General features: G+C 45.7%; 1 protein-coding gene across 1 annotated transcript in view; it reads left to right on the top strand.

Moving 5' to 3' along the window:
* Window positions 1-24,652, top strand: part of P3H1 (prolyl 3-hydroxylase 1) — a 227,291-nt gene that overhangs the window by 190,106 nt on the left and 12,533 nt on the right. Inside the window, exon 13 of the mRNA XM_086922172.1 lies at window positions 9,317-9,392. Within this exon, the coding sequence (XP_086778298.1) occupies window positions 9,317-9,392 (76 nt within the window). The remainder of the gene's footprint in view (window positions 1-9,316; window positions 9,393-24,652) is intronic.

The following is a 24,652-nucleotide window of genomic DNA, read 5'->3' as shown; positions in this document are numbered from 1 at the left end:
TTTGTAGGAGTACTCTGAAACTGGCTCACTTATTCATCCAAATCGAGGCAAACGGCATGAGGATTCAAGGTAATCGGGCTTCTGAACATACCCTGTGCCGGTTTGTTGGTGCTGTAAGTTAGTTTATATTGACAGCAACCCCAGGCATTTGATATAAAACGATTTTGGACATATTTTGAGCATTCTATTAAAGGCATCCTGCAGCAAAGCTAGATAGAGCATTGCTTTAATTCGGATTGGTGTCCCCAACTTGTATCGCTTGCCAAATTGAATAAAATCCCCCCATTGGTTTGAGCCATGGGTGCATTATTCCAGTTCAGTTACCAATGAGTTGAATAGAACGACTAGCCAAACAATTGCACTCTTTTAGTATTTCACCAATGCATATAGGCATTGTTTTTAAATATCTGAGCCCTGGAAACATGACCTTGGGTTTAACCTGCTATGTCCTACATTCGCGAACACACTTGTGCTTCCCGCATGCTCTAACAACCTCTCAAGCTTGGAAGTTGCGTGTGATAGTATGATATATGAGGTACAATATCAGGGCAGAATTGTCTGCGTAAAGCACGATTGGTGGGAATCCTTCCTGCTTGTTTAAAGGCCGTTGTATAATACATCACCAGGTTGTGTGTCTTAGCAATCAAAATAAATGTTAACAAGCTTTGGCAAAGCCAATAGGTGTCTCTTTTGCCAGTGAGCACCAACCTATTGGCCTTGCTAGTGTTTAATTTTTTTTCTTTTTTGACCCCAGGTGCTGCCTGGCAAGCATGGGCATCTTGTAATGTGGTTTCTTATGTTTATTTTTTAATTGAATTACAAGATGGCTGCCGTGTTTGCAAAGCTGCCATCTTACGCAGACTTTCTTGTGTTTTTGGAAATCTCTTACAAGATGGGTGATGTGCACTTAGCGCATGCATAGGCCATATTGTAATAGAGTTTCTTATGTTTTTGGAAAATAAATCAATTATAAGATGGTTTCCATATGCATGTGCATTCCATGCCTCCATTTTCTGAAGCTTTGGCCTTGCCAGTGCTTGTGAAGCAATTTATCAGACAAACTTGCAGAGCGCTGCTTGCCGTGAGGGAAACGGCACCAGCGCCAGGACCAGCAGTACTATCCTGCACCATCAGCATCCACGGACGCCGTGACGGGAACGGCAGTAGTCACACCAGGACTACACTGCCCAGCAGCACTGGGGGCCGGCGCAGTCCTCAGACGCCACTAACGCGCCTGGAGGCGCCTTAAGTTCATCAAGCTCCGAGCGCTCCTGGGACAAACTTGCAGAGCGCTGCTTGCCGTGAGGGAAACGGCACCAGCGCCAGGACCAGCAGTACTATCCTGCACCATCAGCATCCACGGACGCCGTGACGGGAACGGCAGTAGTCACACCAGGACTACACTGCCCAGCAGCACTGGGGGCCGGCGCAGTCCTCAGACGCCACTAACGCGCCTGGAGGCGCCTTAAGTTCATCAAACGCCTCGCGGGACGCGCGCGGGCAGCGCCAGGCTGAGCCCGGGCAGAGGGCGGGCCGTCTACAGCCGTCAGCAGCAGGAGGAGGCTGGGCTGGGCCCATCCCATTACGTCCGCGACAAAATCCCCTTTACACAGCTCGGACATCAAACCCTGTCCACAAGGTACACTGGAGTTTTAGCTGGGGGAACTTAGTTGTAGCTGTGTGTCATTGATAAGTACACCGGCCAAACACCAGTGCAATGGGCAAACGCAAATCCATGGAGGGGGGTGTTCAGCAGCCGAAAACAAAGAAGGGGAAAAAGACAAAAAAGCTTAATGTCAAGAGTGCAGATTCCACCCTGACACGTATTGAAAATCTTGTCGGTGATTTTGAGGAAATCTTAGCTGATAATACACCACAATTGGAGGTGATTACTACACTCAATCTAGAAGAGCCAGGTATAGGTAGAGGGAAAGTGATCCCGGATATTTTTAAAAGGAAAATTACTACTCCTCAATCCTTACCTATCTGTTTAGTACACACCCGCCCTGAGAACACCTCTGTGCTGGCTACAGTGGGTCTACCAGGCTCTATAGATGATGATCCTCTAATGGCTAAAAGTTATATCGCCGACAACGGGTCTTTACAGCCAAACCCTAGGGATATTACAATCCCATGTAGTAATAAATATGCTGTGTTGGAGGGGGAAACAGGTGATGCAGCAGATGTAATTGCTCAGGTGTCAAAACGGGGTGACATTGATAATGTACTAGACATTTGTGTTCCAAGATCGGAGGGTTGCCTGAATTGTTCTGGTTCAATTAAAGCTATCCTCTCTAAATTAGAGAAACTAGAACATGATATGGTGGATATTAAGAAAATTCTGACAACATTACACAATACAGGAAATGCAGCCTTCCCCAATAAAACCTTGCCTTTAGCCACTCCTTTACCAATTTCAAACCCACCACAACAATTATTGCACACCGCTTCTAGCTCCCCAGCTACTTGTAAGCGCCTAAAGAACACACCTCTAAGCACTAAGTCCTATCCAAAATCATATGCTGATACTATAAGACCTCAAGGGTTAGATCTCAAAAGTAAGCCTGGTCCTTCGACTGCCCCATCATCCAGTAATAGGAGGACGAAAAGAGATAGCCCGACCACGGGAGCCAATTTTTTACACCTGGGCATAACCCTACAAGATCTGATAATAAGATAGTTTATATGACAGGGGTCCCAAAATTAAACAATAAACATGGTCATGAACTCAGGGATTCCTTACATAATAAAACCATACACTGGCTTAGACACGTCAGGGGCTGCAGATCCATCATTAGAGAAGACCTGATAAGTGTCAAGAGATTGTCCTTATTTAGTTCTAGTAGTGATTGCATTGAAATCCAATTTAATAACCATAGCATGGCGGATAATCTGGTGAATTTGGAGTTCCGGTCCTCTCCCCCTAGCCACTCTAACATCCAGATCAGACGCTTGCCCTCATGGTCTACTGAAGGGGCAGACGACGACACAGGTCTTAATAGAATAGACTGACTAATTGGTATTAATTCTAGTTCACTTCAAGATTCTGTTTTTGAGGGGAACCCATTGGTAAATATCTCAAATGCACTGAGCGTTCCCCCGATTCTTTCCAGCTTGGACCCTCCAAATCAGATCATGAGAGGGGCAGGTGGGGTAGGAGAGGGCAACCTTGGAATAATCCATATTCTGTCCTGGAACATTGCAGGTCTCAAAAAGAAACTGGCCATCCCGGATTGGCATGAATTTATTAATAAATATGAGATCTGCATGTTCCAGGAGACCTGGAGTTTGGAACCCCTGTATATCCCTGGTTATTCCACCTTTTACATACCGGCAGTAACCCAAGGTATGGGACGACCCTCGGGGGGACTCCATATCTGGGTTAAAGTATCATTGAACTTGAATATTAAAATCCACAATGCTAACTCAGAAGACATCCTCCATTTTTCCTTTAAAGGGCCATTGAATGGTAGCAGAATTGACCTTTTTAATGTATATGCAAGAGGAGGCCCACCTCACCAAAACTCGGTTACAATCTCCTGTTTGGAAATGGCCTTGGCAGGTATCCCCCCACATTCTAACATCATTTTGGGAGGGGACCTAAACTGTACATATGAACCCCTATGTGTTGAAGATCTTTTAGGGTCCCAGGAGGAAGATATTAGATACTCTGTACCCCCTCTAAATCTAACTCCCATCAAGAGGTGGACGGTGAGGGCACTGCAAATCAATGCTCTGACTATGGAGTTCAATCTACGGGCACTCAATGGGAGAACCATTTCGGACCCTAGCGGGGCAATGACTTTTAACAGATTGAATGGGCCCTCACGTATTGACTACATTATCCTAGATGTAAATTCATGGGGATATGTTGTTGACATGAAGATCAAGCAGATGCCTGATAGTGATCATAATCCCCTCTGTGCAGATATTAGATGGGAAACTAGCGGGAACCCCAGTAATATTCCCTTAACTTCAAAAGCAGTGATGCCTACCAACTGCAATCGGAAGCTCAAATGGAATAAAGTAGCATGCCAAGAGGATACATTAGCCGGCATAGGACTTAAAGTGGCTTCAATGGTGGTAGAATTTTCCCAGCTCAACTCCGCGCTTGATCCTGTAATCAGTGTAGACCTTAGAAAATCCTATAATGAATTTATAGAAAATATAGGTTCTCATTTTAAAATAAGAGGTTCCAAGGGAGGGATAAAATGTGTACCTAAAAAGTGTAATCCATGGTTCACTAAAGAATGTAGAGTCCGAAGGAATGCGATTTCCTTAGCCTTACAGAAAAAAGATCCTGTAGCAGTAAGGCTGGCCAGACATGAATATAAAAAATCTACAGAATCTGCCAAACGGATTTGGGAGGAGGACCATTGGCAGGAATTAAAAAAGGCGGCTTACCTAAAAGATTCTACTACTTTTTGGGCCCTAATAAACCAACTAACTAGACGGGGCTCAGATTCCATCCCTAATACCATAACTGAACATCAATGGTTCACGCATTTTTCAAATCTTTATTGCAGCGAGGTAAGGTCAGAGCAATCCCTGATTATCCCCCTAGACCCCGAGACAGTCCCTATCCTACCTGAACCTGCTGACTATTTTATACTTTCGGAAGTCCAGTCAGCTATTAAAAGCATAACCCATGGGAAGGCCGCAGGCCCAGATGGGCTCCCAGGCGATCTTATTCTTCATGACCCCCTCCTATGGGCCAACCTTATTCTTCATTTGATGAATTTATTGTTAAAAGGCTACCCAGTCCCAGATTCATGGAAGGGAGCGGAGGTGGTTGCAATTTATAAAAAGGGGGCGAAAGAGGACCCTGCCAACTACAGACCAATAAGTCTAATTGACGTCATCCAAAAGGTGGTTGGCAGGGTTCTTATCTCCAGAATGGGGATTTGGCTTGAAGAGGGGGACATTCTAACACATTTACAAGTGGGTGTCCGACAAAAAATAGGTACAATGGACAAAGTATTTAGATTCATAGCGACCTATTGGAAGACTGTTTCTATTGGTAAAGGGTCGTTATACTTGGCCTTCATTGACCTCAAGACCGCATTTGATTTGGTCCCCCGGGTCAAATTGTGGCAGGTACTGCACGAAATGGGCATCCCATGTTACCTCTTGGAACTAATCAAAAGATTACATGATGGTACATACGCGAGAATCAGATGGGGGAATGAAGGTCAGCTGACAGCGAAAATACCTGTGCAGAGGGGGGTCCGCCAAGGGTGTGTGATGGCTCCGACTTTGTTCTCCCTCTTTATAAATGGGGTGGCAGACCATTTGAGGGAGGACCCAGCGGATGCCCCCACCCTGGCTGGAGAAAAAACACCTACCCTCCTCTTTGCTGATGACACTCTCCTCATGTCTAAAACCCCCTCTGGTCTTCAGAAACTTCTAGACAGGTTTAGTGGCTTTTGTAAAGATCGTGGCCTCATAATCAACACCACCAAAACCAAATTGATGGTTTTGTCTAGAAATAAAAAATTGAAGAAAATTCATATTGCATTGGATGGTACCTTATTGGAGGAGGTTAATGCATTTGATTACCTTGTGGTCAGAATAAATCGTAAGATGAACTGGGATGCTCATATTGCCAAGATGCTGCTTAACTTTAAAAGGGTGACAGGAGCAATTGCTAGAGACCACCGTTTGACATCCAGCAAACCTATTAGCCCTGTCCTAGCAGTGTATGAGGGCAAGGCGCTTTCTGCTGCAACCTATGGCTCCGAACTTTGGGGGTTCGAAAAAATTACTGATTTAGCTACAGCTGAGCATAAATTTATGAGAGAGCTAGTGGGCCTCCCGGTCTCCACCCCTATTAAACCGCTACTCTATGATTTGGGACGTCGCTCCATTAAAGACATTGTCGGTCTCCGACCTTTATTATATTGGGTCCGCTTAAGAAGGACGCCGGACCTTAGCCACTATGCTGCAGTCCTCGACAAACTTATTGAGTTGAATGGCTTTGGGGTGATCCCCTGGCTGAAAAATTTAAGGGACTTGGTGTTTAACATGGGACTTAAAGAAGAATGGCTATCTCAGCAGCCCCCGCCGAAAGACATTGTTAAAAAGTTGTATTGGGTGAGGATTCAAGAAAGGGACTCGTCAAACCCGAAGTGGGGTGCTTTAACTGATCAATTTTTATTACATAAGCCTATACCGAAGCTGGAGCCATTCCTTGATTTTATCACCTTACCAAGAGACAGATCTCTGTTCCTCAAAATGCGGCATGGCACCTTACCCCTGAATATCTTTACCAGCAGGTGGAAAGATTTCAAACATCACCAAATGGCATGTCCGGGGTGCCCTAATCCTACTGAAAAGCTTGGGCACTTCCTGTTTGCCTGTAGAGCATACAAGGGGGCAAGGAAAAGATGGCTACGCCCAGTATGCAGAGAATTGGGGACACGGCAGTGTTCAGTGGCTCTTCGCATTTTGACAACGGACACTTCCTCGATGTTGATAATTGCCGAGGTTGCAAAATTTCTGGGAAGTGCATGGCAAATACGATCTAAGCTGGTGCGATTGAGTACTGGGTAGTCATTCAAATCCTGTTAAATTGTTCGAATTAGCACTTTACCTCCTAGCACCCTTTTTTCTTTTGCTGTGACGTACTCATTTGGGTTCCTCTCCTTTTTTACTAATCTGGAATTTTTAGAAAAACCTATTTTTTATACAAAATTTATATTGAATACTTTTAGCAACTTTTATCCCTTTTATGATGTAATAGTTTTTAATTCAATTTATGATGTATTTACTTTTATGATACTTTGCTATCGAATAAAGTACTACAACAACAGAAATTGGCACAGCCAAACTTATGAGTGCAGTGGTGCCTGATAGCAAATGGCATCAAAGCCCACATCTTAAACTTGGGTGTGGAGAGGATTGATAAGTGTGAAGGAGGGTGCATGGCTCTAAAATAGGTGAGGGTGGAGGAACAGTAGAGAGATTACCACAAGGGACCACTTAAAGTCCCATGTAACTTTCCACAAAATGCCATGGCTTTAAGGACAGTTTTCTCATCCAATCAACACTTTTTAAAAAATGCCAATAGCCCAGTGGCTGTAAGGGCTGACCTAAAGTTTACTCTTTTGTTTGTGTTTGTTTATTGGTAATATGAAGTTGCAGACAGACCGTCTCCAGGCAAGACTCTAAAAGGAAGGGTGTTAATACACACCTTCGCTTGACACCATGAATACATATGATATTTGAATGCCTCACCCCGAGGATCATATCTCACATCTTCTTTGGTCTTTGAATTGAGTTGTATTATTAAATTATAAAATGGTGACAGCTCTTTGAAGAATTTATTTTTGTAAAAAAAATAAAAACTACTGCCGCTTGAGTGGAGCCTTACATTTTCACTTAATATACTTTTGATAGAAACATGCCATTTCTGATGAGGAAAACATAATAAAATATCAAGTGCGTTTTGTTCATTCCATAGTTGTGAACTGCAAATTGGATCTAGTCAGCTGAGGCTGTTAGGCCCAGAGTCATGAGGTAAACACAACCTTTCTTGGGTTTTCGAAACTTAAATGGAAGCAAATATAAATTGGTGACTAGTTAGGTTGTGCTATTACTCATTTTTAAGGTCCAAGACGAATTTTTTTATTTTCAGGTTTTGATCCAGAGCTAGAGAAAGCAGAAAATGGAGAAAGATGTAGGAACATAAAGATAAGAAAAGAGTGACAAAGAGGGAAAGTAGACTTGCAAAGGACTTTGCAGGAGTTGGATGAATAGACAGAAAGTATAGGGAGGTGGAATAAAGAGATATGTGGTGGTTATGACGAGGCAGCCTTGATTTTCAGCAACCCCAGCATTCTATAGCGCTGGTGGTGGGGTTCTAAGAAAAACCCTGAACAACATCTTTATGTATTTTTTATTTTATTGTGTTAACAAATAAAAGCACTCTTTCACACCAGTTAGTCATCTAATGAGGTGAACTGTACCCACAAGGAGGATGCTTTCCTTACTTTAGTGATGTAGGAGCAACTATAGGGACAGAGTCAGCCCTCAGTTGTCTCTAAACTACCTGAAGCACTCTCGCCAAGCAGAGCATTTTGTGTACGCTTAACTCTTATGCCTTGATAAAGGACTTACAAGGGAGATGCAGTACATAGTCAACAAAGGAGGTTGTGTTCATGTTGTAACCAGTGTCTGCTGCCACGGAATGGTACGGGTGGATGTTATTAAAAAAAAAAAGCACTTACCTGGCTGCCGGCCGCCGCCCCTCCTCCATCCTCTTCTGTTGATGCACGGAGCTGCCAAAACTCCCCATAGCCAGTCTCGACGCTGCTGTCACCTGCATGGCAGCAGTGTCAGGATTGGTATGGGCGCCCTGGTTCGGAGCTCAGACAGTGGGTGGGAGTCTGTGCATGTTCTCCACCCAGGCTGTGCTATACATCCAGATTGAGAACATGCCAAGTGTGCATGACGGTTTGGCCGGCCCAAGACAGCCGGCCAAACCATCATGCGCACTTAAGTGTGACAACCACTCCTCCCCCTGCTGGCTATGATTACAGTCCGGCCTCGCCCTGTCCCATAAAACTGCCTCAGTAAGGAAAAACAAAAAATGATAATAACTAGTGTTATTATTTTCTTTTTGCACTGCTCAAAGAGCAGTGGGGCAGCGCTCCTCCCCCTTAGCGGAGGAGCTGCTGCTGGTTGTGACCTGAATCTGCTTGGTGGTTCAAGCTGCAAAGGCAAACTGAATGTTGTGACTAATAATTTGATTGTAACGAGCCCAGGGCCACTCATCCTGGTTCTGTGTTGGGGACGCCTGCACCTGGTGCTAATGATTGAGGCCTGGGGTCCACATAAGGGCTGGTGCAGTCTAGGCTCTCTGCGCACTATTCATTCAAAGGGTGTGGTGGCCTGCCTTCCATAGCTATGAGTAAGGCTAAGTCTCTGCAAAAGAATACAGACCACACTACTGAATAGGCACAGTGCAAGCTGTCACAGACCTGGAATATGGTAGGATAATGTGACACCACACTCCAGGTGTGGTAGGTACAGGGATAAAACCCCACGACTCCTCCTATACATAAACACAAGGGACTGTCCCAGTCTTTTTCCCATGGATTCCCTAACATGAGATTTACAACTTTCTGATGTTCGTCCAAGATCACAATTATTTGTCTCTGCTAGTCTGGAATTGATCCTCAAGCCATAAAATGCATTTTTTCCCAGCGCTGCAGTTTCTAGTGTCTTACAATTGAGTTTTAGGTTGTTTACCGTATGCCACTCATGTTTTGTTTATTTGTATTTTACAACTCACATGAGTTTGTATTCGTTTCAGTGCAATCCTGTATCTAAACGAGGACTTTGAAGGCGGAAACTTCTATTTCACAGAACTTGATGCTAAAACTATGACTGTAAGTATATATTCAGAATGCGTTACTACACTTTCTTGCTTGCCACAGTTGGTCTGTGATTTTCTGGCTCCTTATTTAGTTTCTATTTGCCGAGTTGCTTTGTCGTCATGGTTGTTCTTACACCTTATCTTAAGTTTACTTCTATCTTTCAATGTACTTGAAACGGATGTCATTTTGAGTCTCCCTATGAACAGTTTTAAAAAATAACTTGTAGTTGGAAGTGAAATTCTCCCAACAAAGGACAGATGGACTCTTCCAAAAGCATTTCGAGGTTTGGAGTAAAGTTAGATTGTTTCCCTCTTCTTTCTAGAGCCAATTTAGCAAAGTTCTAATCAGGTGCGCTTTTCGAATTGACTGTTAAAACTGTAGCCAAATCCACCTGCCCTGTTCACTCTGAGTTTGCATTAACAGCCAAACTTTACATTTGTAATTTTAAAACGACCTAGAAAACTTCTGAAATGCTTTTAAGAATGTGCGATGCAGTTTACACTATAGGGCCCTCGATTGACCTAGAACTTAATTATCAGTTGCCACATTATTTATGTGGACCAATGAATGACCTGTGTTATTGACTTCAGTGAAATTAAAAGGTGTGCAGACGGACTGCAAACCTGGAGTTTTTCGTTCTGAGATTTCACCTATTCCAATTAAGTTAAATGTATGGTAAGGAACCCAAGGGAAAAGGGGGAATTAAGAGTGAACCTGATGCAGAATTACTGATTCTGCTCTCTTTTTTCAAAGGTACCCTCATGGTCCCTCTAATAATTGGCTGCTAACGCTGCCTCTCCGCTGGAGTTACGAGCATTCCTGGCATCTGTAACTCTGGATGTGAGAAAAGTTGACTCCTGATTCTCCGGAGCACCCGTCATAAGGCTGCTGAGTCTGAAAGACAAAACAATATCTTGCCTAACTGACTTCTTGAGTGACGCTTGGACTAGCCAGTATGATTCGAAATTATAAATCCACCATAAAAAAAATCTAGGTCTACAAAACTAACCGGAATTTCTCAGCTCTTAATTTTTCAGCATTAATCTTCTCAGCCCTAAACTAATTTGATAATCGAACATATTCTAATCAGACAAAGAACTCACTCGAAAAATGTGATCAGTTTGTAGGAAACCTTTTTGGAAAAGATTTACTCACTCGTGTGTGCTTTGAATAGCTGGAAGAGGATTAATAAATACATCTTCCAATACTGCTAGTCCATCGGGATGTGCTACTTTAAATATGTTTAAACTTCTCTATAAAGCACTAGAGGCAACTTGGAGATAGAAAACACATACAAAATGGTAGGACAATGGATAATAGGTCACTGCAAGAAGTAAATAAGGATGATTAAGCAAACAGTCAAAATATGAGCTGATTATGAAATGTAATCACATTTTCTTTACGTAGATAAAAATGTAGCTGGTTCCACCATGAGCCACCGAAAATGTTCAACTTTCCTTGGCCTTTAAACTTGGGGATCTTGAAAATAAGTTTTACCTTGGAGCTAAGATCTGTGGTGAGAATAACATACCATTTAAAACGTTTAGAAAGCAGTGAGCACCCAGATCTGGCACCCTATTTAATGGGATTTGATGGCACACTATCAAAAACTGCTGATAGCCCCAAAATGATCACAGCGGCAGAGATGTTATCGACAGAGTGGCGCAGGTCATCAAGAAACAAGAGACTGGTCAGTTTGGTATGGTCATCAGGTTTAAAGATTGGGTGTCTTGAATGTAGAAGAGCTTTTTGTTCTTCTGACAGCTGGTTAAAACAGCCTACTCTAGCAGCTGATCTTATCCAGATAAGGCAGCTGAGAGATTGGCCTATAAGTAGACCGTGTCCGCATCTAGTCAAGTTTTTTTTTTTAATCAAGGGTGTCAAAAAAGCTGATTCTAGGAGGGCAGTCACATGACCAGAGGATAAGGACGTGTTTATATTGGTTCTCTGCGAACACGAATCCAAGCTGCAATAAATCATCGTGAGCAACGTATGTGGCAAAGGCTTAACCGAGGACTCTGTAATTTGCTTTGCTGAAAGCAATGTAGAACAAGCATTTACAATGCAAAGGTCTCGCCTTTGCCAAAGTTAGAGCTATTGGCATTGTAAATGACAACATTTTTATTTATGTGTTGGTTTTGAAAACAGGTAAATAAATGGCATTGTCATTTACAATGTCAATAGCTTAATCTCTCGCAAATGCGAGACCTATTGCATTTGCACCCACACCCACACACACAGAGCCACACACACAAAGAGCCACACACACACACAGAGCCCCCCACACAATGCCACACACACACACAATGCCACACACACACACAGCCCCCCCCCCCACCACACACACACACACAGGGAACAAAGTTCTTGGTAAATTGGAGACCAGGTGGAATCTATGGTTTTAAGGGTAGCTGATGAATGGGTAGAAAGGTTGTAGCTTATAGTCATCAGAGGGGGTTAAATTATGTTTCCATGTTTTTATGTTATATTTGGTGCATGGGCAAAAACAAAACTGCAGGAAACTCCAACAAAATAGCTCGATCGTCCAGGTCTATTCATGTCACATGTTCAAATCCCGGCAGATTGACTCCCCTTGTCTCTCTTTTTAGCTTGATAAAATGAGTATCAATCAGTTAAATACCAATTCGACCTATTATTTAAGTAGCAAAATATTCAGTTTTTTTCCCGTGAGCAAATAGAGACAAGCACAGCCAGGGGGCAGGGAAGCAAGCACAGCCAGGGGGCAGGGGAACCAGGGGCCGGGGGAGCAAGCACAGCCAGGGAGCGGGGAAGCAAGCACATCCATGTTTCCAGTGCTTGGCTATTCTGAACAAACCATTAGTATCCGGCCTGCCACTCAAACGAAAATAACTTCCAGAATACCTTAAATAGCTAAATGAAACCTCAAAAGTAGAAACATTATGTCCTGACTACACGAGAGAGGCTGCAATTGTAACTGCGAGGGACAAATACCACTGAACTGGGAAGAAGATGGCATACAACTATAGTGGAGGAATAACAACCTTGTACACTACTGCATACCACTGTGCTTTGGATCCAGGAACACCACAGGCCCAGGTTTGGAAGCTACTTAAGAAATGCCACAGCACAGAAAGAATAACATTACCTATTCGTTTTACATCAGTTATTAAAATCAAGTAGTCCACATTGTTTTCAATATCGGCATAATTTTCGGGGAGAGTAGTTTCCACGGTCATGGCTCGTCAAATCACGTGCCAAATCGAGAACAGTAATGACACTCCATTATGCCTCGGTACAAAGAGCCTCCCGGTGCCCCCAGCAGACGGCGTGCCCTTCCAGGCAGCATGCTCCTCCGCCCCCTTCGCTCACCTGGTGAACCTCTTCATGAATCCCACGCCCTCGGAATGGTGGTGCTCCGGGGCCCCCTTGGTGCTGCTAGCCAGCCACGGGTTATGGTTCAGGTGGCAGTCCTTGTCCAGAGGACTGAAGCTCTCATGTCCCACGGGGCTTCGGCGGCTGGTGACTGCGGCAGGCTCCTGCCTCCTTTTCATCACTGTCCCGGTCAAAACACACAGAAAAACACAAAAGACAGGCAGCTCAAGTCAGGGTAATCAGGAAACCTGCGGGCCCGGGGGAGCGACGGAGGAGAGCTGCGGCAGAGGGAGGGGCGGGGGGGGAGGCGAGAGTGCGACGAAGGAGGACAGAGGGAAGGGGGGAGGCGAGCAGAGCCGAGCAGCTCCTGAAAGCAGAAGGGAAGGCTTGTCCAGAGGGCTGAAGCTCTCATGTCCCGCGGGGCTTCGGCGGCTGGTGACTGCGGCAGGCTCCTGCCTCCTTTTCATCACTGTCCCGGTCAAAACACACAGAAAAACACAAAAGACAGGCAGCTCAAGTCAATCCAACGAGATTGTTACACCCTGCACTCACGCGCGCACGCTCTACAGCAGCTAGGCGAGGATCTGATAGGTCGCCCCCAGGTACTCACCATCGCCGGAACCCCGCAGGGCGATGAGCAGGGGGAGGCGGGAGCAGAGCGCGAGCCGAGACATCTTCACCGCGTGCAGCAGGGAGAGAAGTGAGGAGGCTGGGCGCGAGCAGGGGAGGAGGGGTGGGGGAGAGGGACCGAGGGGAGGGCAATAGAGGGAAGGAACGAGACCAGGAGAAGGAGAGAAGGGACGAGGATGGAGGAAGAGAAGAGAAAGGATGAGAGGAGGGAGAGGAAGATAGGGCAAAGGGAAGGGAGCAGTGCGGAAATAACCCGCCCGCCCCAGCTCCATGAAAAAAATGGCGGCCGCAAACATAGTGAGAAAAAAAAATAAGACAACACCCACAAACGCCCACCGCCACATGACATTAAAAAGGGGGCGGGGCTAAAAAAACAACACAGAAACGCGCACGAATCTGCTCCCACAATGATTGGCATTATTCTCTTCCAATGGCTAGCCTCCATTTATGGAGCTAGCCAATGGAAGAGAGAGGCGGGTTCAACCCCACTACTGTTAAAACAAAATTTCTCGAGCTGCGCGACACTGCTGCGCAGTGTACGCCAGTCGAGACCTAAAGAGGAGGGTTTAGCAATAGGCGAGCTACCCCACCAAGTGGAAAAAATGAAATTGTAGCAAAAAAATGTGAAACAAAAGACCAAGAGACATTCTGGCCATCGAGGAGAGAGGTACCTCTGTCAGGGAGAGCTTTGACCCCTTGTGGTGAAATGTAGAGATCCCTGGCATCCGCAAAGCTGATCCACCTGCTTTTAACCAAGACCAAGACACAAGGAATAGAACGCCCTACATACTCCGGGAGAAGCACCGATGCGAACCCCTGCAGTCAGTAGAGTACTGACTGGATCGGAAGCCTTAGGTCGTATAATTATCAAAGCAACTTTCAACACAAAGAGAAAGAGGATCAACAGGAATGTTATCCATTGCTATGCATCTACAAATAAAAACAAAGTAGAGGAAAAAGAAAAGTTTTACAACAAACGAGAGAGAGGGAGAGAGAGAGAGAGAGAGAGAGAGAGAGAGAGAGACACACAATGCTGGTGTCTCTCAATGCAAAGACTGGAAGCGATAACAAGGGGTACAAAGAAGTCATGAGCAACCATGGCCTTTGCGACATGTACGAGAATGGTGAAAGTCTTGCAGATCTCTGTGCCCTGAACAGTCTGGTGATAGGCAGTAATGTATTCCCACACAAAAGAGTACATACGGCAACATGGGTGTCACCAGACCATTCAAACGAGTACCAGTCGACCATGCCTGCATTGGCAAGAAGTTCTGGAGGTCCTTGCAGGATGTGAGAGTGTTGAGAGGAGCAACATTGGCAAGACAATCACCTTGTCATGGCGAGGCTAAAGCTGAAGGAAGTATGGATGGAACCAACAAACCAATGCCAGCGATATAACACCACCATCCTCAAAGATGCACAGAAACAAAGTGAATACGCAGTCACCATCAGTAACAAGTTTCATGTCCTGCAAGAACTATATGACGCTAGAGACCCAGTAGGACGTCAGTGGGAGAAGATCACAGAAACATTGACATCAACCTGCCAGAAAGTAATGGGTCCCAAGAAACACCAGCATAAAGAATGGATCGCCACCAAGACTTTCTGCAAAACCCAAGAGAGAAAGGAAAAGTAAGCTGCCAGGAACACCAGCAGAACAAGATCAGAAAAAGCAAAAGCTCAAGGTGAATACACCACAACCAACAAGGAATCAAAGAGAAGCTAAAGAGCAGACAAGCAAAGCTTCATCGATGGTCTTGCCACGGAAGCCCAGGAAGCAGCACGCCATGGAAACTTGAAAGAACTCCACGATATTACAAGGAAACTCTCTGGCAGATACAGCAAGCCAATAAGACCTGTTTAAGACAATGCTGGGAGGACAATCAGGGGTAACGAAGGCCAACAACAAAGATACGTGAAGCACTTAGAAGAACTGCTGCTACAGTTTCCACCAGAAATACATCCAGCTGACAGGACTTGCTAATATTGGCGGAGGACGTAACGTATCAAGGATACTGATTTAAAATTTGCCCCTGGACGTTTTGGAGCTTATTTGCTGCGAACATTATCATGAGCATTTAAATATCATTGCTACCCAAGTGCCATATTTTTGGATCAATAATACTTACTTCAACACTGGAAACATTTTGACATAGAGCCCTGACACACTACACCCCATTTTGATATACGAGGAATTTTGATGCTTTTATTTATTTCTATCTTGGATATAATTTGACCTTGAGCACGGACAGCGAAACGAAACACGTTGGCTGATACCCATATTTTACTATCAAAAACAATAAAAGGATACTTTTCGGACACGTTTGGAGGACATTTACTTTGTTTTTGGTGCACCTTCCCTTTCATATAAGGATTATGTTTCTGGTCTCCAGTAGAGCTTAACTACGGCAAGCTCTTAAAGTGGCTGCACAAGACTCTTAATGCTTATGAAAACTTGGGATTTGATGTGCTGAACCTGTGGTCAGCCGTTGATGGTGTTGTTTTTGTTATTATACCTCTGCATGGCATGTTTCAGCTGCAAGTGTTATACCAATGTATCAATTGTAAAACGTACTGTCTATGACTATCCCAAATAAATGAGATAGTCCGATTACATCTCAGATGGCTATGACATCCCATACTGTTCGATCTACAGGATCTAACTTTAGAGGTGCTCCTGCTACAACATAAATGTTCAATGTAAAGCACTCTACCACTCAATGGGGCCAGGCCTCTATCTAACCAACAGCAAAAATAAAATACGAACAGATGTTGTACCAATACCTGGCCAACCCCTATATCATCACGGAGGGAGAGCCTAATGCCTTTGGTAGTACAAACCTGAGAACCAGAAACCCTGAGGTCTGTGGTAAAATTATTTATCCCCAAGTCACTGTTAGAAAGAGACATTTTCCAAAGTGCATGGTCTGACCCTGATTTTGAACCCTCAATGGAAAATATGAAGGCCAAGAAAAGGCTGCCTGCAAGAAGATTGGTTACACCTGGAATGAGATTGAAAGAAAAGCCCAGGACAGAGATGGCTGGAGAATACTGACTGATGGACTATACCCCAGGAGGGGTAGTATGCATAAATAAGTAAGAAAAACATATGTTCTTAAAGTAAACTGTGTTACAGATACAAAAAAACTCTATGAAAAGTAGGCAAACATTTGTATCACTGATGTTGATTAACTAGGACCATTTTCCAGGCGTCACAGTCCTGAAAACTGGCTTCCTGTAATTGGTGCAAGTTTAAGTCTGTAGAGCAAATTAAGCACTCTGTAGGGTGTGGACATCGGTAACGGTATGTGACAAGAAACAGGCCTCAGACGGTCTCAGGGAAGGATCTTGGCAGTCCAATCCCAAAAAGCACCGCTATTTAGCGTCTACCAGGAAGGGCCAGTATGTACGAATTACCAGCCAGTCCACTACGCTCGCACACATGTGCAAATCGCAAAAATGCAGTTGAAAGGCAGAACACATATCTGCTTTTCCGCAGTACAGCACGTTGGACACATCAACTTCAAATACTAAACATTTACTTAAGCATGACTTAGTGCTCTCACTACTCTACAAGACTTGATCTTACGTTGTATTTTGTTCTTACAATAGTTCTGTCAAAGACATGAGAATTTAAGGTTGATTTTCAAACTTGTTTAAAGAGTACATACTTCCAGTACTGAGAGTTAGACAACAAATGAACCATTAAATGTCCCGCTGTGAACCCCTGCAACAGAGAATTAACTATTATGTAATGGATTAGACACCTCTTTATGTGCTTGGGTAGCCATCTTCAATTCCCAGGGCATCCTCCATGACGCTATCCTAGATCTGATAAAGTTTGTGACCCTGTATGTAAGCGGCCATCCTTAAACCAAGGACGTTTCTACAAATACACCTGACAGATGTATAACCTTGTATGACAACAGCCATTGTTAAGCCCCAAACATTCCTGCATGACTCTGCAACCGACCTGAAATTGGTGTATAAGCTTGCATGAGTAGGGACACTTTTAAACAGCAGAACTTCCTGCATGATGCTGTTGGAAACCTGGCAAAGGTATGTATCCTTGTGTGAGAGCCTCCACTTAAAACTGCAGGTCTTCCTGCCTACTGGTTCAACAGATCTGTTAAGGGCCTGTGTCCTTGCGTCAGAGCCACGCTGACATCTTTTAACTCCTTAACTTCCTGCATCGGTTTATGTGTGTGTGAGCCTCACCATCTTTAAACCTGTTGCCTGCCTATATGATGCTGTATTGTATTTGATAACGGGCTGTGTTCTTCCACGAGAACTACCATTTCTAACCCTCCAAACTTTCCGCCATAGTGCTGCAACCGTCATGATAGACGTTGGGGTGTCCCTGTAGGCGCATAACTCTAAAAATCTGGGCCTTGCTGCATGCAGTGTCTCAAATTTGTTTGGCGGTGTCTGGGGAGTTGTACATGCCCTTTGTGTCCTATATAACTTGAGGATGTGTTTCAAACTCACTATAAAGTCATATAGCTCACTCCAACGGTCAAAAATACATGGAGACAAATATGACTTCCTAAAGGTGCGTTAACTTTCAGGGAAAACCCTTGATAGAAAAAAGTACTGTGTAGACTCGGGAAGTACTACCCGTCTTTCAACCCATTTCTTCTAGTTCATTCTTGAATTCTGGAATGTGAGTAAACACCATTTATGTGGCATTTGTATATAGTGTGATTCTAGCCAAAAGGCGGCAGAGCGCTGTACAATGCCAAAGGTCTAGTAAAGGAGTGGTTGAAGAGGTAGCAGGCGTGGAGGGCAGAACTGGACTGTTACGGCCTTGTGATGTAGCACCCTTTAAAAAAGTGCCTCTAGAGCTATTCTATATATTGAAGTAGGGCTGGCTGGGCTTGATGGATGCGAGGAGAATAGTGCAAATTTCTACAGGCCCACCCCTGGAGCTTTTTTTCAACACAATGAATTCTCAGCAACAGCTCCTTAAGAAGCACATAAAACAGGTTGATGGTGGCAGGTAGGCTGAGGAAAAAAGAAGGGGTAGGCAGTACGACGAGGATAACAGGCTGGCAGACGTGTCAATAATATAGTGGCCACTAAACACAAGCATGTGCACATCTACTGAATAACACAGCAGCACTGCACATTCCCAAACAGCTGCGCTAACACCTCATGGGTCGCTAGAAAAGTACAATAGCTGCATAAGCGGCATCTGCAATTACATTCCCTGGGTGTCTAACAGTCTTTAATGACATTCCCACACTCCCAAAGAATCTAAAATTATGTGGTTAGGCTTCCTTGCAACCTTGACATCGGCAGTCACACTGCAAGCGTATCCGGATAAATACAGCTACATACTACAGGGACATTTACACACCTACATTTCCTGGTTGCGGAGGTTACATCATCTAGTAATTCCAGTGTGTACACATGTATGGTTGCATTCCACAGACAATTCCCTTGTATTAAGACATCTGGGACGGTACTTCCAGGGCATCCAGGCGTCTCCAGTAACAATGGTTGGGTAGGCAGCCATTTGGGCTTACATTCCCTTTGTAGGCAGGCGCTAGTTACATTCCCTTCACAGACAGGCCTCTGGGCACTGTCAACCATGAGGACAGACGTCTAAGGTTACACCCCCTTGGTAGGGAAGTATCTCTGGTTTAATTCCCTGGGCATCCCGGCATCCTCCCCTACCCTCCTGGGGTATCGTAGTTAGTACCTACACTGAAGGAGACCCCGAGCCCTTTATAAGGCTGGGGGCTGAGACCCCACCGGGTCACCTTGGAGGGGACGAGCTGTTGACCACCTTCTGCATATTTGAGACTCTGCGAACAGCGGTCCTGGTGCTGTTGGGGGGGGGGGGGGGGGGGGGGGCTTGCAACATTTTGGCAGATTAGGAAGTGGGCGTGACCGGGTCACCGGCGAGAGGCGTCCACTGCAGGGGAAGAGGGGGCAGCACTCCCTTTAGCACTGGTAAGTGGGGGGCACAAATTAGTCAGTACATATGAAGGCAAAGGTGTAAATTGGGATCCGTAGACTTTGGAACAATCAGTGTCTGACAACGGGAGGGGGTGCTATCCGGGATGGTGGGGGGGGGAGGGGGAGACATATGTTAGGATGGAGAGAGATAATCCTCGAGAAGGCGGGACAGCTAACAGTGAAGGGCTGAAGGCACGCTATAGAGCGCCCCCTGCTGCCCTGCAGAATGGACCAGCCGCACGCCTAGAAGCGACTTCAGAGACCGTGGGAACTAAAACACACCCTGTGCTCTCCCAAGTGAAATAATAAACACACCCGCGCTCTCCAAGTGAAATAGGCAGCATTTTCAGAGAGCTGTAAAACTGTCTTGCGAGCCCAACTCCCCCCTCCCGAGCCAGGAGTTTACAAGGGAAGTCATCACCCCAGGCAAGCCATGTCCGGGAGCGCCAGCATTGTCTGGGACATCCTGGGAGCAGTGTCTGGAAAGTGGCAGCACCAGTACCCCCTCCCGCAGCCTGCCCAATGAACACAGCATGTCCCCCTAACATCACATGTGTTTACTCTGGTGGGGGTCTGACCGGGGCTCGTGTGGTGGGCACTCACTTACCGTTCACGTCCGCAGCAGCAGCAGACCCTTCATCTCACGGGCAGGGGTGGCCGCAGACAGGACCGTCAGTTTGGCAGACGAGGGGGTCCCAAGCGTCCCTTAAACCCCGTTTCAAGAAGGCTCCACAAACTCCTGATGGGCCAGGCAGAGGCGTCCTTCTCCAGGCGGCAGCATTGTCTGTGACAAGAAAGGTGAAACAAGGCCACCGTCTGTGGGCAGGTGGGAGGGAAGAGGCACGGACAGTGGGCGGGCGGGAGGGAGGGCGGGGGATAAACAAGGCACAACAACGGCACAATAACTCCTCGGCGAGAGGGAGGGTGTGGGGGGCGGGACTTAAAAAAAGACACGGAAACGCCCCCGAATCGCGTCGTGACGGGGGAAAGAGTGATGGGCAGCCATGTCTTCCAATGGCTAGCCTCCATTTATGGAGCTAGCCAATGGAAGAGCAGGCGGGACAAAGCCCCCGTACTGTTCTAACATAAGATTTCACCTGCGCGAACGCTGCTGCGCAGCGAACGCCAGGCGAAACCTAAAAACACAAGTCTAGCGGTTGGTACTGCATAAGAGATTTGTTGGTGATCAGTCCAGGAGTGCAGCTGGACACGGCTTGGATATTAGGTCTCAGGTCAGTGCAGTAACCAGTGCATGTTCTCTGCTGCTTCATAGGCTGGTACAAATGCTCTATTTGTTTTCTTTTCTTTATAAATTGAAGATTATGAATGACATCATTTCATCATGTATTGACAGTGCTATGCCCTGTATCTTGATCCTCTGACCACCGCGGATAGGGGAGAGGATTAGGCCTGGGCGAAGCACTACGCTCGCGGAGTTTTGCGAAGTTTGCGCAACTTCGCACTACGCGAGCTGCACGTAGCACAGTGCGAACACGCGTAGTGCAGCGTAGCGTAGTGCAGCGCTCATTTTTTGCTTGTTAGCGGTCCTGAACGTCATGTTCGCGACGGCAAGCAAGCAAAATGACATCCCGGCGAGATTCTCAACGCGGGGAGGTAAGGTTTCTCATTGTGAATGGTTGCGCATGCTCGCGACCGCTCTCAATGAGAAACTACCAGTTCGCGTTGAGAAAGCTGCAGCTCGAGTAATAATCTACTCGAGCAGCAGAAAACTACAGCTCGCACTGTGCAAGATGCCGTTTTCAATGATTGCACAGTGCCGGATGCTTGTCTGCACTGTGCAATCATTGAAAACACATCTTGCACAGTGCGAACATGCTACTACGCAGCTCGAATAGTGCTACGTGAAGTTCGCGTAGTGCGAAGTGCACTTCGCGTAGCTTTGCGTAGCACTACTTCGCTAACTACGCCCACCCTTAGAGAGGATGTGGCCTAAAGGCTAGGGCAGTCGACCTTAAATCTGGGGAGCCATCTTCGAGTCAAGTTTACGCTTTATAAAACCTCATAGAAAAAAAGAGCAATTTCCAAACTTCAGATGATTCTGAATAGTGAGAATAATTCTGGGCGTCCCGAGACGAAAACACACCTTGCAAGCCCTTAAAAGCCTCCACATGGTCCCTAGTAAACAGAGTTCTGCTTGAGTCTGTGTCGACACAGGCCCATGGGCATCCGCAGGGGGGGGCAAGGAGGGGCGCTCCCCCCCCCCCCCCCCCCCCCCCCGGAGCGCCTCTCCTTGCCCCCCCCTGCGCACGCCCATGTGCACAAATGCATCCTGGAGGGAGGCCTGACGCCGGGGCTCATCCTCAGGCAGGACATCATCCAACCGTCCGCTTTAATTTTAGGCATTGCAGGGATCAGAGCTGTTCCCCTGCGAGGCCTCAGCTCCCTGATGGAGCCGCCTCGCACTCCCCTGTACACAAGAGCAGTCCCACCCGCCCATTATCACTCTGTGTGCGGCTGATTGCCCCATACAGAATGACAATGGGTCATGCAAAAATGCCCATGCTGCTGCAACCTGAGAATCCAGTTAGCCAAAGGAAGGCGGTGAAGGAAGTTGAATGGAAAGGATTATAGTTATAGTATAGCAGCCATGGTTGCTGCTTTTTTATTTTATGCAACTAACAACCATAGACAAAGCCAATAGTTCTGGCTTGTTGTAGGTGTAACGTTACTTGTTCCAAGTGTAACGTTACTTGTTGTATTATATATCTGGATATATCTGGATGCAACGACAGAAGCAACAAAAATACCAGTCGGGCGGCACATTATATTAAGCACACATTTTAGCTTATGTGTTTTAAGCCACACATTTTATTGCATCAAACACCCTTTTGGAGAGACCCCCCTAGTTTTTTCATCCCACTTAATGCTCTGGAAACAACACCATGTCAGTCGCTCCACGTCAAGGCACCGTGCATCATGTATGACTCATGCCTTCCACTTTTTTAGATTGCCTATATGCAGGGGCATAGTGAACCCTGCTCCACCCCACCCCTTGCTTTAGGAACTACAGCAAGGGTGGAGTTCTTGATAGGTCTCATAATTCATGTGAAAAGGTGAGTTAGTAAGTGAAGGGATGGGTGGATGGATGGCTGGATAGATGAGTGAAATGATGGATAGATGGATGGATGAGTGAAAGTGTGGATGACGAGCGAGTGAATGGGTGGATGGATGAGTGAAATGATTGATGGATTGATGAATTGATAAGTGAAAGGGTGGATTGATGAATTGATAAGTGAAAGGGTGAATGGATGAATGGATGAGTGAAAGGGTGGATGTACGGCTGGATGAGTGAGTGAAAGGGCGGGTAGATGGACAAAAGGATGGATCAATGAGTGAAGGAGTGAAAGGGTGGATGGATGAGTGAAAGGATGGATGAATGATAGGTTCAATGGATGGATTAATGAGTGGATGAGTAGAATGGTGGGTGGGTGGGTGGGTGGATGGCTAAGTGAAAGGGGAATTGAAAGAGGAAGGGGGATGGGTAAATGGATGACTGAACAGGTGAATGGCTGGATGGATGAGTTAATGGATGGATGGGTGGAAGAGTGGATGGATGAGTGTATGGATGGATGGATGGATGATGGATGAGTAAAAGGGTAGATTGAGGGATAGATAAGTGAAATGATGGATGGAATGAAACGTGATGGATAGATTTGTAAATGGGTGAATATGGGCATTGTTGGGCACACAAATGGAAAGACAGAATGAATGGGGAAAGACTGAATTATGGATGAAAGTATGATTACACATTGTAAGCCCCATTATCTTAAGCAACATTTCCTATACATTGACTTTCCCATTCATATGAGTGATTATCTCTTTATAATATGTGTGTGTTGTAAAGCACTCCGACACTCTGCGCCACATACTTGGAATGAGTAGCATTATAGAAGAAATTAAATACACATGAGATGGGGTCTATGTGAAGATGAGGGGCGCCATTGGAGGGTGGTATCAAGGCCAGACTAGCCGGACTGGGCATCAGGTGTTTTCTTTGGGAGCAGGAAAGGTAGGGGAGGTTTTGTTACCACAAAAAGACCTGCACATTTGCTTAAAGCTGTGCGTATACTGACAAACCATGAAGTGCACAATTGTCTCAACCTATTATAAACCTATTTTCAATTGTACTTTAGTGGTTGTCTATTTACTTACTTACATCAGAGAAGGTTGCGAAATAGTATATGTCTCTAAACCTTACCTTTTGTCCTGAATTTTGACCCTCTGTCCTGAATTTTTGTCCCAAATTTTGACGCTATGTCCTGAATTTTTACACTCACTGTCCTGAATTTGCACCCATGCCAGTTGGCTTGTAAATCTGCCCGTAGCGTTCAGCTTTTGGGATGGCAGTGGGGTAATTTTAGGGTTCAGGGTGGGTATGGGTTTTGGGGTGGCAGTGATCATTTTAGGGTTTAAGGTAGGTATGAGTTTTGGGGTGCCAGGGATAATTTTAGAGTTCAGGGCGGGTATGGGTTTTGGGGTGCCAGGGGAAATGTTAGGGTTCAGGGTGGATATGGGTTTTGGGTTGCAAGAGGTGACATTTTAGGGTTCAGGGCGGGTATGGGTTTTGGGATGCCAGAGGGACAATTTTAGGGGTCAGGGCGGGTATGGGTTATGTTTTTTGGGGTGCCAGGGGCCTAATTTTAGGGACGAGGGAATGTGTGAGTTTTAAGGGGCCAGCGGGGTAATATTAGGGTTTATAAGTGTGCTCTAATTGTTGTCCAGTTTCAAATGCAGAATTCACCACTTTTGTTTTCGCAGCTTGGCCTCAGCATTACCCGATCCTGATTGTCTGCCATTTTAGCCCCGCCCCTATTAATTAAAATTAGCCACGCCCCTTTGTTTGCCAGTTTAGCCTCCCCTCCCAGAAAAATTTCTGTAGATGCCCATGCAGAGGTCCGTGGGTATCGGCCCACTCGTGCCCATAGATCAGCTACCCAAGGCTTGTCACACATACCCAAAGCTTATCTTGGTGCTGAATAACAGATGTTTATTCTTACCCAACTCAATGGTACTCATTTTATCGATCTCGGATGGATGAAAGGCTGAGTGAACCCCACTGGGATTTGAACCTGTGAGCATGAACTCGAACACAGGCCCCTGTAGTGAATGCATTAGTCCACTGAGCCACCAGACCCGGAATATTCCAAATATGATTTGTGTGGTACAGCTTAAATCGCCTTCTTGGTACATTTTTTTAGCTACATATCTTTAACTGTGTGCAGGCCTATTACATAAATATACCCTTGAGCACAGTTGCATTAATGGATATGAATGTCACTGGTACCTCAATCACCCTGGCCGCA

The sequence above is a fragment of the Lissotriton vulgaris genome, chromosome 5 (genome assembly GCF_964263255.1).
Source record: "Lissotriton vulgaris chromosome 5, aLisVul1.2, whole genome shotgun sequence".
NCBI lineage: Eukaryota > Metazoa > Chordata > Amphibia > Caudata > Salamandridae > Lissotriton > Lissotriton vulgaris.
Note: the sequence above shows the minus strand (reverse complement) of the source record. Positions and strands in the feature narration are given on the sequence as shown.